At 39.0% G+C, this 15158-nt stretch overlaps 1 protein-coding gene across 1 annotated transcript in view; it reads right to left on the bottom strand.

Moving 5' to 3' along the window:
• The window catches only part of LOC144628277 (fibroblast growth factor receptor 1-A-like), a 39629-nt gene that overhangs the window by 13705 nt on the left and 10766 nt on the right, over positions 1 to 15158 (bottom strand). Inside the window, exons 3-9 of the mRNA XM_078486350.1 lie at positions 12596 to 12871; positions 9983 to 10303; positions 9253 to 9513; positions 6903 to 7181; positions 6039 to 6293; positions 5455 to 5706; positions 3019 to 3291 (exon numbers count right to left, since the gene is read on the bottom strand). Coding sequence (XP_078342476.1) covers positions 3019 to 3291; positions 5455 to 5706; positions 6039 to 6293; positions 6903 to 7181; positions 9253 to 9513; positions 9983 to 10303; positions 12596 to 12871 — 1917 coding nt within the window. The remainder of the gene's footprint in view (positions 1 to 3018; positions 3292 to 5454; positions 5707 to 6038; positions 6294 to 6902; positions 7182 to 9252; positions 9514 to 9982; positions 10304 to 12595; positions 12872 to 15158) is intronic.

Genomic DNA, 15158 nt, shown 5'->3' with positions numbered 1-15158 from the left:
TATCGTGAACCTGTATATCTGCACATCGTTGTAAATAAGTTCACTTTTCTATTCGCATATTGTAAATAGTTTTTGTACTATATATTAGTTTGTAGTTGAAAGGAGTCCCTAATTAGCTAACTGTATAGCTAGATCCTTTGACATGGAAATAGTTATTATTTATTATTAGGTCAATTAGCTGTCCTCAGATAAGGTGAGTTCCAGAAGGAACTCACCACCCAAGTAAGACAGAATAATCAAGCACGAGGTCAATATGTTGCCCTGAGATGACATGAATTCCATATGGAACTCACCACCCAAGACAGAATAATCCAGCACGAGGTCAACATGCTGCCTTCAGATAAAGTGAGTTCCATAAGGAACTCACCACCAAAGTTAGACAGAATAATCCAGCACAAGGTCAATATGCTTTCCTCTAATAACGTGAGTTCCAAAAGGAACTCGCCACCCAAGTAAAACATAATAATCAGCACAAGGTCAACACGCTGCCCTCGAATAACGTCAGTTCAAAATAAGACAGAATAGTAAGACAGAATAATCTAGCACAATGTCAATATGCTGACCGCAGAGAGCATGAGTTCCATAAGCAACTGACACCCAAGTAAGAGAATAATTTAGCACGAGGTCAATATGCTTCCCTCAGATAACATGAGTTATTTAATGAACTCACCACCCGAGAAAGACAGAATAATCCAGCACGAGATCAACATGCTGCCCTCAAATAACTTGAGTTCCATAAGGAACTCACCACCCAAGTTAGAGAGAATAATCCAATATGCTGCCCTCTGATAACGTGAGTTCCAAAACTAACTCACCACCAAAGTAAGTATGACAGAATAACTTAGCACGAGGTAAATATGCTGCCCTCAGATAACATGAGTTCCCTCCAGCAGCCAAGAAAGACCGAAAAATCCAGCATGAGGTCAATATGCTGCCCTCTGATAACATGAGTTCCATACGAAACTCACCTCCCAAGTAAATAAGACAGAATAATCTAGCACGAGATCAATATGCTGCCCTCATATAACATGGGTTCCATAAGGAACTCACCACCCAATTAAGACGTAATAATCCAGCTGAAGGTCAATATCCTGTCCTCAGATAACATGAGTTTATTAAGGACCTCACAACCCAAAAAAGACATTATAATCTGGCACAAGTTCAACATGCTGCTCTCAGATAAAAAGAGTTCAATAAGCAACTCACCACACAAGTAAGGCAGAATAATCCAGCACGAGGTCAATATCCTGCCCTCAGATAACGTGCGTTCCATGAGGAACTCACCACTGAAGTGAGAGATAATAATCTACCACGAGGTCAACATGTTGAACCAGATAACAACAGTTCCATAAGCAACTCACCACACAAGTAAGACAGAATAATCCAGCACGAAGTCAATATCCTGCCCTCAGATAACAAGAGTTCCATAAGGAATTTACCTCCCAAGTAAGACATAATAATCCAGCACGAGGTCAATATGCTTGCCACAGATGAGTTCCATAAGGAACTCACCACCAAAGTAAGACAGAATAATCCAGCACAAGGTAAATATGCTGCCCTCAGATAACGTGAGTTCCATAAGGAACTCACCACTCAAGTGAAAGATAATAATCTGCTGAACCAGATAACATGAGTTGCATAAGGAACTCAGAACCAAGTAAGACATAATAATCTAGCAGGAGGTTAATATGTTGCCCCCAGACAACATGAGTTCCATGAGGAACTCACCGCCAGGTAAGACAGAATAATCCAACCGGAGGTATATATGCTGTCCTCAGATAACGTGAGTTAAGTTAGGAACTCACCAAACAAGTAAGAAAAAATAATCCAGCACGACGTCAATATGATGTCCTCAGAAAACGCAAGTTCCATAAGGAACTCACCACCCAAGTAAGACAGAAAAATCTAGCAAAAGGTCAACATGTTGCCCTCACAAAACACTAGTTCTATCAGGAACTTACCACACAAGTAAGACAGAATAATCCAGCACGAGGTCAATATGCTGCCCTCAGATAACGCGAGTTCCATAAGAAACTCAGCACCCAAGTGAGACAGACCAATCCAGCACGAGGTCAATCTGCTGCCCTCTGATGACGTGAGTTCCATAAGGAATTTACTACCAAGACATAATAATCTAGCACGAGGTCAACATGCTGCCAACAGACAAGTCATTTCCATAAGGATTGCTCACCACCCAAGTAAGAAAGACAGAATAATCTAGCACGAGGTCAATATGCTGCCCTTAGATAAAATGAGTTCCATAAGGAACTCACCACCCAATGAAGACATAATAATCTAGCAGGAGGTTAATATGCTGCACTGAGATAACAAGAGTTCTATAAGGACCTCACCACCCAATGACGACATAATAATCTAGCAGGAGGTTTATATGTTGCCCACAGATAACAAGAGTTCCATAAGGACCTCACCACCCAAGCAAGACACAATAATCCAGCAAGAGGTCAATATGCTGCCCACAGATAACATGAGTTCAATAAGGAGCTCACCACCCAAGCAAGACAGAATAATCTAGCATGAGGTCAATATGCTGCCTGCAGATAACATGAGTGCCATAAGGAACTCACAACCCAAGTGAGACATAATAATCTAGCAGGAGGTAAATATGCTGCTCTCAGATAACATGAGTTCCATAAGAAACTCATCACCCAAGTTAAAGACATAATAATCTAGCACGAGGTCAACATGCTGCCCCTAGATAATTATCATGAGTTCCATAAGGAACTCACAACCCCAGGAAGACAGAATAATCTTGCACGAGGTCAATATGCTTCCCTTAGATAACAAGAGTTCCATTAGGAACTCACAACCCAAGTGAGATATAATAATCTAGCAGGAGGTCAATATGCTGCCCTCAGATAATGTGAGTTCAATTAGAAACTTACCAACCAAGTAAGATAGAATAGTCTAGCACAAGGTCAATATGCTGCCCTCATATGTTACGTGAACGATGATGAAAGATAGATGTGACAGTGATGCTGTTTTTTTTTTCCTGCTTACCAAAAACATGAAGATATGCAGAGGAAGTTGCCGAATTCGCTTTGTTTGTCGCTATGCACTTATAGGTTCCTTCCATGTCTTTTGTTGTGTTTGACAATTCCAGGAACGATCCTTCACGGAAATTGGTTTGACTGACCACAGATGGAAGGTCCCCACCATTGAATTTCCAGGACAATTTTGGCTGTGGAATACCTCTGGCTTTGCAGGTGATGTTGGCTGGGTAACCTTCAGGAACAGACGTGTTTCTTGGAGGCTCATAAATCTGAGGAGAGACTTTTGACAAAAAGCAATCTTTTCAACTGATATTCTTATATTAGCTATGGCAATCAAAAGATTACAGTCATAACTGAATAACTGGGAAGCCCATGATCAATTTTGTTTAAACCTTAACCCATTCATATGCACATAGGTCACTTTGTATTTGGTATTTTCCAAGTACAAGTTGATATTTCCTGACATACAGTAATTAAAGAAATTTTTTTATTTACTCTTGACTAGCTCTTGCTTTTACAAAAAAGCAGTGTCTATGTACAGTTGTTATACTGTAAAATTCAGAAAGTAACAACCCCTTAAATAACCCCGGTGGTGTTTTCATGAACACCTCATGAAAAAAAACATGTTTTAACTGGGTATCAAACGTTGCATGATTCATCATCAAACTTCAAGATTTGAAGGGTTGTTAGGTGAAGTTGAACTGGTGATAAATAAATTCTATTCCAGAGCCAAAACCCTTTAAAATGTCTTTAACTAGCGGAGATTAAACCCTTCTGTAATTTAGTTATCAAAAAGGGCTTTGCTTAGCTAAACCGTCACAATAAGACACCATAAAAATAAAAGATACAAAACTTTTATGTTCAATAAGCTGTAAACATGTGGCATGACATAAATCTGGCTCTGTCGGCTTTGTGTAAAATTAGTTTTCAGTACAGATCTGTAAACCATCCAGTTTCATCGGGTTTACAAACACATTCTTTAAATTAAAGGCTAAGTCTCACAAAAATCTTTAAAATGCCTTAATTACTGTTTAAAAAAGTTAAATGTTACCAAATTTCTGCCAGCATAAATTTATTTATTGACAGTTCACTTTCATGATCACTCATGCAAAACATTGTCTGACACCCCTTCGAACTTTGAAGTTTGATGACGAATCATGCAACGTTTGATACCCAGTTAGAACATTTTTTCATGACCTATGTTCATGCTTAGATGCAATGGACTGGTTATGTCCCTCCAAAAGTATAGACCTGATTTCACTCAATAAATTTATTGCTCCAACAGCTTACAATTAGAATATGAAACTGCCCCTTTTAACCATGAATTTTTAAAAACTGGGGAATTGGACGTTGCATTTCAAGATTTTCAATTTAATTAAGCTTGGTAATTGGATATTTGGATATCAGCCATTATTAAACCATGCCCAACAAACGCGGTTGAAAAAAATTTTCTTCAGGTCTTTTCTACAAAATAAAATTAGCAAGATTTACTATGTCTCATGGTTGTCTTAAATAAAACAATTATTTTACTCACGCTGGTTTAATATGAGATGATTAAAGCCAACTCATACCTATACTCACACCGGAATTACTAATTATCTAGATTATAATCTGTAAAACACATTTAATACTGATTTCTTTGAAATGTTATTCCAGACAAAAAGGCTAATAAAAATACCGTAAATGATCTAATAAACGCCCACTCTCAAATAAACGCCTCGTATCTAATAAACGCCTCCCCTGAAGTGTAACGTTTGTGTTAGACACCCCCTCTAATAAACGCTCCGTGTCCAATAGACGCCCCTCCAAGAATCATCTCCAAAACCAAGGAATTGCTCCATAGAGTAAAATCACGCAATATAGTTAGTTTCTTGCTTGACTCAGACATCGAAGAGGCCAACAACGCCAACATAGTTGAACCCGATGACGATGAAAATGTCGATATCGAACATCTCTAGGTTTTGTATTAGCACAGATAAGATTCTTCTCCTACTCACCAACTCTGTTTTGTATCTAACTCCTCTAGCAAACTACGCATCCTATTTGTTTTGTTGACATTGTTACTGTTAAATTGAAATAAACGCCTCTCTCTAATAAACGCCTCATATCTATTTAACGCCTCCCCTAGGTCCCCAAAAATGTAACAGATGCCCGGGCGTTTATTAGATCATTTACGGTAATGCCTTTTAAATAATAATAATAATAAAAAAACATGTACTGTGAAGAAACTTAACAGTTAAGTCCTGATGGGTAAATTTGTTTAAATGTTTAATAATTTATTAGCAACAAAAGGTCAACATGTGACAGAACTATTGATGCCATCACTTGATTTACAAAGTTTTCCACCTTTCACTGTATGACTGAATCAAAATTGTCGTTAACTTTGTCAACTGACGCATGATAGGAAACCATAGTTTCAATTTTAATTCACACAGTGCCTTACCAGTTACATCAATCCAAAAAGTGGTCCAAGTTTTTCCTGCCTTGTTTACAGCTGTACATCCATACAATCCTGCATGCTTGAATGTCACGCGATCCACCGTGAATGTGTTACTGTTGTTGTTACCAAGATCTACTCCGTTCTTAGTCCAGTTGATTTGGAGTGGATGATCACCGCTCGTAGTGCATTTCATGGTAAACGTCGAGTTTAATGGAACAGAACGATCCCTGAGTTCAGGGTTCAGTTTAGGTGGAACTTGAAAAGCAAAAAAATTAAAGAAAAATTTGCTGTTTAATTTCCAGCCTACGACCAGTATGTTCCTCCATTATTGACTCTTTAAAACACAGCATAGAGTGAAATGGGGTTCAATGTTTTCCACCCACCTTATCTACATGTACCTTACTCATTACGACATTACAACCCATGAATATAATTTACATTTAACTGAATGCATGTGCTTTTCATGGTTACCATAGAGAAGATCTTTGTGCTATACAATGGGCTTACATACTGAGAAAATAAAAGGTAACAAAATAAAATTACAATACTTTTGACGCTTGGTATATTCATTAATAAACATAACTTACTTTCAACAGTAACATTTTTGCTGTCAGTGAAAAAACCAGCGGCATTGCTCGCATTACAGGTGTAACTTCCCTCATCTTCACTTGTTACATCTGTTAAGAGCAACGTTCTGTTCATCTCATTGGGCAGAGGTTTTCCATTTTTTAACCAGGATAATTGTGGTTCAGGTAAACCCTGAACAATTTTGCAAGTCAAGTTGCCACTTTCTCCTTCTCGTATCGGCTTGTTTGGTCCTAACAGCTGAATATTTGGCCAAACTACAGAAAAGAACAAAAAATAAAACTGGATTAGAAGATACCTTATTATACGAAATTAACGCTCCTTGATATTAACGCGAATTCTCAAAATTCACGTTAATTTTTGTGTTCAATTTCCACATCATTATTAAGTGCAGCGTTAATTTCCAAGACCTTAATTTCATTCCAGATACTGTTTACTGTCCGAACACACATAGAAACTAGGAAACGAAAAACCTTCTCTTTTCTGTACACTATTTTTCAGTTTTTTACTTTGTTAAAGCCTTAAAGATGTCATCTGCAATATTTTCAGTTTATTCGTGCTTTCAGAAGAGCGGTACAACAGCCAAAATATCTTTTAGCGACAGAAAATTTGCCCTGCCCCTCGCGTTAATTTCCTTTATTCAAAAGAACTTTCCCTCAAATTTGGGTTAATTTAATTCGCGTTAATTTCAAAGACCTTAATTTACAGTAGCGTTAATTTCCTATAATACGGTAAAGCCATATCTAACATGGAAAAATTAGGTTCTTACTCGCGGGTTTTTACTGTACTGCTTTTCATCAATGTTATTAATTTTATCAAAAACTGTGGCATGTTTATTTAGACTAATGAAACAATTCTTTACTCACTCATGACAAAAACGTTTATGGTTTGATCTTCGCTTGTGACACTCTCAGTTCCTTTATTTTGTTTCATGGTACAGATGTATGTTCCTTTGTCTTGTGGGTGAACTGGATTGACACGCAAACTACCATCAGAACGTTGTTTAAATCTTTCCTTGTTCAGTTGTTTTCCATCTTGTCTGCTCCACACAATCAGTGGCTTTGGATTTCCTTCAGCACTACAGCATATAATCCCAGACATGTCAGCAATAAGACTTTGCTGAGGATTCTTCTTAGTAAATCTCGCTGTTGGAAGAAATAATTATTGTGTTGGGTTTGGTAGAAAAAAGGTTACTACAGTGGAACTTCTTTAATACGGATAACAAAGGGACAGGGAAGGGCGTCCTTAGTATGGATGTGTTTGTTAAACAGAAGAAGAGTTTATATGAATTTTAGTCTCTTTCGGACCAAAGAAGAAGGTGACCGCATTATAGAGGTGTCCATAAGGAAAGGTTTGACTGTATAATAATATCTTATTGTTCGAACACTACGTCTACGTGCTCGTTATTGCGGTTTTCAGTGAAATGCGAACTCTGCAATTCAATCCTCAACCAACGGTTTACGCTTTTTGCTGCCGTCAATCATCTTAGCGGACCTCTCGGGAAACAGAAGTTCACTTCAACCGGGTCAAAAGGTCAAATATGTCAGTTGTGATTGGTAGATTTCGATCCATTTTATTTGTTTCTGTTTTTCATGGTTCGTTGGCTGTCGCCATAATTATGATTGACGGCAGCGAAAAACGCAATCGTTAGTTGTATTTTGAATTTCAGAGTTCGCATTTCACTGAAAACCGCAATAACAACTCAAACACTCTCTCAGCGACCACATGGAATGCAGCTCCAGAGGAAATCTTAAACTTCTGCAAGACTGCCATTACATCGATTCTCTGGCAGGCAGGTACAATACTCGGATCGGATGAACTCAGACCGTCAGTCCTAGATTTTACCTAAGGGTTTTACCTTCCTCACCTTCAACATCTTTTAGGTCCATGATGGAACATGTATAAACGCAGTGCGTGGTAATGCAACCACGAGGGACGAGATTGTAACCTGATCTGAGAGGAAAGTAAAACAAAATGACGGGTGAACCCCACGCCACGGAGTTCCAAACGTTGATTTGGCCCATTCCTGAGAGGAACTAAACCTACAATTTATTATTTTTTTGATGATCCGAGTCGATCCGAGTTGATGCAAGCTGATCCGACCCGGACTGGCGGTCCGAGTTGATCCGATCCAAGTTTTGTACCTGCCTATTCTCTGGCTATTTCTCGATCGGTGACTGTGGTGTGTCGCTCTAGCTGTTGGGAGAGTTTGGCTTTACTAATTATCTTTCGTGGGATCATAAGGATTGGCAAGTCCATAAGTATCAGCAAGGGACCAAGGAAGAGGGCCAAGAGGATACATGTAGGTGAAAATAACTTTTATGTCAATCTGATGAAACTGTCCGAGAAGTTCTATCTGAGTAAATACATATGAAGAGGAACTACTCGATCCTTGTTATGAACCTTACACACAGCCTACAGATCGTTAAAAGACTTCAGCTTGGCTTTCTTCAATGGATCAAAGTAATCTGAAGTGGGATTGGATGAGCAACCGTTCAGGTTGTAATGGGTAATCTGCTTCATTCTACCTTTGACCTTTGTTTGTATTGGAATAAATCATTCTTAATTACAACACTTTTGTAACAGTAAGCGTGGTACTTGGCTTTGCTAGAAATGAGATCTTTTGCACATATTCCATTCACACCATAAGCTACTTCACTCCTAGCAGTGTCTTATTTGTACATAAAAAGAAGCACATGCTCTTATTGTCTCATCGTTGCAAAATTCCAGCACTCTGTGGAGCTTCTCTCTAGTCTTCGTGTTTGGCTTGTACTTTGACTTTTTTACAAAACAAGCATTGATCTGGCAGAATCGCTGAGCTTGGCTGACTTCCATCTCTACTAGAGCTTCTCCTAGGTACAGTTCTAGTTGCAGCTTTATTAGATGGTTTGCAAGCGACTTGCAAATCTCTTTGCTGGTGAACTCGACAATTGCGATGATGTTTTATGGGATTTTTGGGAGAATTGGCTTTCAGTTGAAGCCTCAAAATTCCGTTCATGTTAAAAGAATACAAGCAACTTTGTAGCCTTTCCCAAAAATCCAAGATGTATGAGGGGTGTTCTATCCTTGCTAACATACATTTTTATGATGCTTAGTAGTCAAAGATTAAGATAAGACAATGTTTTGGCTGTTTCGAACCGGCCCTCAAGTGAGCCATAAACCCAAATTTTCGGATCTCAGCTGATGGACTATAAGTAAAAAGAAAAATTAACCTACCATTGACATAGATAGTGAAGTACTGAGTATATTCTAATCCCCTGCATTCATAGGTTCCTCCATCAGACAGCTGAACTTTTTTTATGATCAATTCGCCATTTTTGTTCACCTTAATTCTTGCCCCAGATGTAGAATTGATCTCTTGATTTTTGTTGTTGAACCATCTAATGAAGCTGGTCTCATTTTTTAGGGCGCAGCGAGTAGTTTCAGTTCTGCCAACATCGATAACTGATCGTGTCGTGCTCAACACTTTTTTGTTCTCTGAAAGGTTCTCTGAAAGCAAAGATTAATGTTACGCACATTATGATATACATAAAATTCTAAATTGTATGTAAGTATAGCATCTTTTTAATAATTGATATCAGTGTTAAGGATACTAGCCAATGGCCTCATTATGATTAGCTAATTGTCCAGTTCTTAGCTATGAACTTAGTTACAGTGTTGTCTCTGTTTATTTACGTTATTATTGGCTTTATAATCAGACCTTCGTAAAGAGTCATCACGTGTGTCTAAAAGCTGAGTTCAGCATTCCCATTAAACAGAGTTTTGTAGGACTTCACATCGTCTAGTACTTTTGTTGATTTGATTCTTAACCTTTGGCACAAGATATGATATGTAAGTACTTTTCGTAATTTTGTTAAGGTTTAGATTTTGCAGTAACTGGGTGAAAGTACACACAATGGTAGTAGTAATTATCATCAAAACTGCTTGTATTAAAATGATCACTTACTTGGTTCACACAATGCCTGAGCACCTTTGTCATCTTTTTGACAGTCAACATTAAGCTTTCCATCAGTGCGCTCACAGGATGCCAATTCAGATTCATCTCCAGTGCAGGCTACGTCAGACATAACAAAAGGAATTGCATCCTCACCCTTGACATCTGACCCAATGAATTCAGCCACGGCTCCTTTGAAGCCAAGTTGTCGGCAAATAACTTTTGCATCGTCAATATTCCATTTATTGCGGCAGATCTTCCCCCATTTTCCCTTGAAAAATACTTCCACTCTTCCACCATATTCTATATTTGCACCATTTAAGCGTACAGGAACTTGAATGTGGAATTAAATAAAAAAGCTATGTTAGTAAATTGGTTTAACTGAAAACCCTAAAGTCTTTTTAGGTTATTGCAGGACAGGAAAAAAGAACGTTGACTTTGCTTTTGCAATTTTTTTAACACATGGCTTGTGAATTATTATCTCACTAGTCTTGCAAATAAAACTATGCTTAATAAGTTATTTTTTTATTATTTTATTTGGTTTATTTGCTTAAGGGTTCTTGCACCTGTTCAGCTGTTACGTCCTGGCCAGTCAGCCTTATCACCAACTGGTTAGCTCAGTTGGTAGAGTGCCGGACTGCTGTGTGGGAGGTCTCGGGTTCGACTCCCAGACCGGATGACCGGATCAGTTATTGTAAATAATATATTTTTAGCATTCTAATTATTTTAAGCTGAGGGCCCCAAGTTTATCAGTAACTTAAGTAACTGTCACGGGTCAACCTCATTAAATAAAGTCTCTCTCTCTCACCGGACCAACACTCAGGGTCTTAAAATAATTGAGGAGAACGCGCTGCCTTTGTAATGACGTCTGCAAATGGTTAGACGTTCTAGTCTTCTCGAATAAGGACGATAATCCGTAGGCCTTGTCTCCTGCTTCTTTAGTGTTATAATCAGCAGGGGACGTTAAAGAACCCACACACTCATCATAAAGAGTAGGGCATGAAGTTCCCGGTGTTGTGGATTGTTCTATTCTATTGGTTGGCTGCTGGTGGGATGAGATTATACACATGGACAGATAGCGGCTGCCAAAGGCGCCTGATTATGCTGATGTTCGGTCTCATCCCATAATTCTAATTGTGAAGCGCAATGAACCGCTATATAAGCACCTATATCATTCATTAACTGTAAAGCATAAAGGCAGAAAACTACAGAATTTTCTAACACATCCTTTTACATCAAACCAACTTTCTTGCCAATGCAAATGATCATCTTATATCTCAGGGCCTGGTTATTGATTGGCGCTGGTTTAATATAACACAGGATTAACATAAACTTTCAATCCAGTTTTACAAGCTATCAATGTGTGGTTCCAGAAAATATCCATACCCCCCCCCCCAACGGATGGTCACTGGTAATTCCGAGAGGGAGGGGGTTTATCCGCAGAAATTTCCAAGGGGAGGAGGGGGTTCACGGGCACTTCTTTTCCAGAGGGTGAAGAAACATGAAAAACAAATTGAAGCAACACAGGATCTATCCAAAGCACGAAGTATATACCTATGTACGTTGTTTTGCAAAAAATATATAGCTCCTTTCTATTGAAATGAGGTTTACCGATACATCATAATTTGAGTTTCCTAGCATTTGCTAGCGCTACTTCGTTCTTCTTCGCGACCAAGTCAAAATGGCCGAAGTGACAGGCAAAATGCATCCCCAGACTCCCACTGGTGTCTCGTTTTTGTTCCGACGTATGGAAGACGTTTTATCTGCACTTGTTTCATTTTAATATTGCAATCGCTACGTTGGGAAAGTTTGGTAACAGGTTGTCTCTTTAAAGGATATGATATTTCATGACAGGAGCATTTTTATTTCTTCTCAGCCAGTAAAATTACTTCGGCCGAACATGAAGATGTTTACGATATCAAAGGCGCTTTTTATGAAAGAAAAGCTTTTAGTAGACTACAATACAGAATTTTAGAGGAATGACTAAGACAGCAAGGAATGCTGTAAGTTGCAATTTTTATTTACTTCGCCAAGAGTTGTTTTGAAAGCAAACCAGACCTTTAAGAGTACGCTTCTGTGATGGAGGCGAATTAGACTTCAGCTCAAAACAGAGAAGAAAGAAAAATGCAAGACACTTGGTTTGAACTTTTAATACTAAGTTTTACACATTATCAACATAGAAGTTATTTCAAACTGGATAGCAAGGATGTCCAAAGCTAGATTACGTGTATCCGTAGAACGATGGTAACACGTCACATATTTCTAATGCAGATAGAGTTTGATTTAAGGCATAATTGTTTAACTGAGTTGTAGTCTTCATTTTCAAAAGAACAAAACCATTTAGATTTTCCAGGGGGTAGAACAGTTCATATTTAAAAATAATGGAAATTCTTGGGGGTGGGGGGTCATTAACGACCCCTTTCGAACGGAAATTCCTAAGGGGTGGGGTGCAAACCAAAAAACCATCCGTGGTGGGGGTATGGATATTTTCTGGAACCACACAATAGTCGTTTCTATCAGATTTGTCCAACATTTCTACAGCCATTTTCAGTGTTACATGGGGATGGGAAGTTACATCAAGCCAAAAATTCTACATGGCATGGGAATGAGGTAATATAAACTCACCTTTACATAATAACTGCACTTTGTTATCGACCATTTTTCTGCATTTTGTTAGTGTTTTACAATTGTAGTGTACTGAGGCATTTGAGGTATTGTCGTCTGTGCTCCACGTCCCATTATCATAAACACCAGTGTTAGAGTAACCCATGGCCTTGCAGGTCGAATTTTCTTCATCGATATCCCAACTACTGGTACAAAGTTTTTGCCAGCTGCTGTTCTTGTAGATTTCCATCACGCCAAGAGACGGATTCTTCCCCACTCGAAAGCCTAGTGGAAATGCTGATGAAAGAAATAACAAAATGTACTTCTGTTAGTCTTGTAATATTCCGAGCTCGAAACCAAATAAAACTGTTCACAACCTGGCTACCATGTGCTTTGGTTTGTAATCTAACTACGCATACCCAACATATGGCCCTACAAAAAGAGGGCCTGGACCTAAGTATAAGAGCCTAAGAAGGATTGTTAACAGGAATGAAATGACAGTAACATCTAAACTACGCAAATCAAAAGTCAAAGTTCACAAATGTCTCAAAGTTCAATTCAAAGTTCACAAAATAAGTCTCTTGGGTGGTCTCCTTCTCAAAGTTCAGTTCAAAGTTCACAAATAAGTCTCTTGGGTGGTCTCCTTTCCCGCTGAGGATACCAAGGTTAATATCGTAAAAAATGTTGTGGTTATTCATCGTGGTAGAGTACAATAATAAAGTATTTTTCGTTTGTCTCACGACATAGTCACGTGTGATGGAGATCGCGACGTTTCGACTGCACACTGCTAGTCATCATCAGGCGACAAGGTCGACTGGTTGTGCGTGAACTTATAAAGCACGCTGCTGCGCTGTGATTGGTTGGTTTTCAACAGCTGTGATTGGCGCATTTCGATCCTCGCTGTTTCTGTGTCCTGTTGTTCCCTCAGCGGTCCGCTGTCGCACAGTTCTCCTGTTGTTGTGTTTTTTGATCGTGGGCATCCATGCCTCAGGAATTTCAATTCCATTATCCCTGTTGATATTATTAGGGTGAAGTCTTATGTGAATTGCCTCTTTGACCCTGCGTTTGTACCAGTGTGGGTTGCGATCAATAAACTTTACCTCATTCCAAAGCGGGTAGTGGCCGGTGTTGTTGGTGTGTTCTGCAATGGCAGAGGTCTGGGTACGGGCGAGTCGGATGTCCCCGTCGTGCTCTTTGATCCTGTCTTGAATAGGTCTTCCCGTCTCACCGATGTAAACTTTGCCACATTCACAGGGAATCCTGTAAACAACGCCATCTTGCTTAGTGGAATCAACAGCGTCTTTCGGCCGTTCTAGGTGTGATACCAAGGTTGCTGACAAGTCAACCCCGGCGAACTTGGAGTGATGGACTCCTCGACAATACCTCCTCCACGGTGCAACCTGTTCCTTCTTTTGGACACTGAACAGTCCTTCACCCTCTCGGTGTCAGTGCTCTCAGCAACACTGTGTGGTGTGGATGAATTAATGGGTGACTCTTAGACCGTGGTAGTAGCTAGAACCACTTGTTATCGGTCCATGGAACTCTGACTCATCCATGGGAGCAGTGTTCCAGATAAGAGACCAGTCTCGGGTCAAAAACCCGATAGAGGCGGCTGCCTGACCCGACAAATGAAATGGAAAATGAAATGGAAGTAAATTAGAAGTAACAGTAAAAAGCAAAGAAGAAGTTTCCAAAGAAAACGACATTGGAAGGAAATCAAATTCAGGGCAAGAAAGAAATCCCAAAAGGTTTTTGGCTGTGCTTTTGTTACATTTCGTTTTCATCTGCTTGCAAGTGACAAGAAAGACAATAGCTTTACCGAAATGCCTGGCCAGGTAAACTCCTTTTTCAGCTTCAACTTAGGGCCAAAAACAGCCAAAAAATAAATTTCTTTTCTCTCTTCGCAATCTTGTGTTGCTTTGCAGTTCACAAGGCAAAATTGTGCAAAATAGAATGTTGAAATCCATTCGTGAAGTCAAAACGTTCTCGAGTTTTCGATCGTGTCCTGCACGTACATGTACAACTAAACTTGCACCTGCATTACTACAGACAGTAGTTTCTTTTTATATTTCATATATTTTCACCGAAAAGTCTTCTCAGTTCTTGTGCTTTATGTATTATACACGAAAAGTCTCTTGTAAAAGAAGATTGTCAAGGATAGAGGGTAAAAATACAGCAGTTTTCTGTTTTTAACAACCAGTTTTAATTTAAGAAAACATGGAAAATTTGTGGAAATTTTGTCATTCTCTGTAGACTACCGAGTAAGAAAATTGAGACCAAAGTAAAATACAACTTCATTTTGAGATTCAAAAACAGGGTCATATGTACCCAGAATTGAGAAAACCAGTTTAAACAGATTTTTTTAAAAAAAAAAATTGTCTGGGGAGCATACCCCAGAACCCTGTAGGAAACATGCAGTCGAGCTGTTTACCATTCTACCTCTGGGGAAACAAGTATGAGCTTGAGAGCTCTGTGATACATGTAGGTCAATTAATTTATCATTTAATCGTATCTCTAACAAAATTCTCGATTTTGATTGGTTCTGCCCGCGCCTATTTGTCGCGTAATTGGCGCGCGATCACGT

This window comes from Oculina patagonica, chromosome 10 (genome assembly GCF_052425735.1).
Source record: "Oculina patagonica isolate OP01 chromosome 10, crgOcupat, whole genome shotgun sequence".
Lineage (NCBI taxonomy): Eukaryota > Metazoa > Cnidaria > Anthozoa > Scleractinia > Oculinidae > Oculina > Oculina patagonica.
This window is presented reverse-complemented; position numbering and strand designations above follow the sequence as displayed.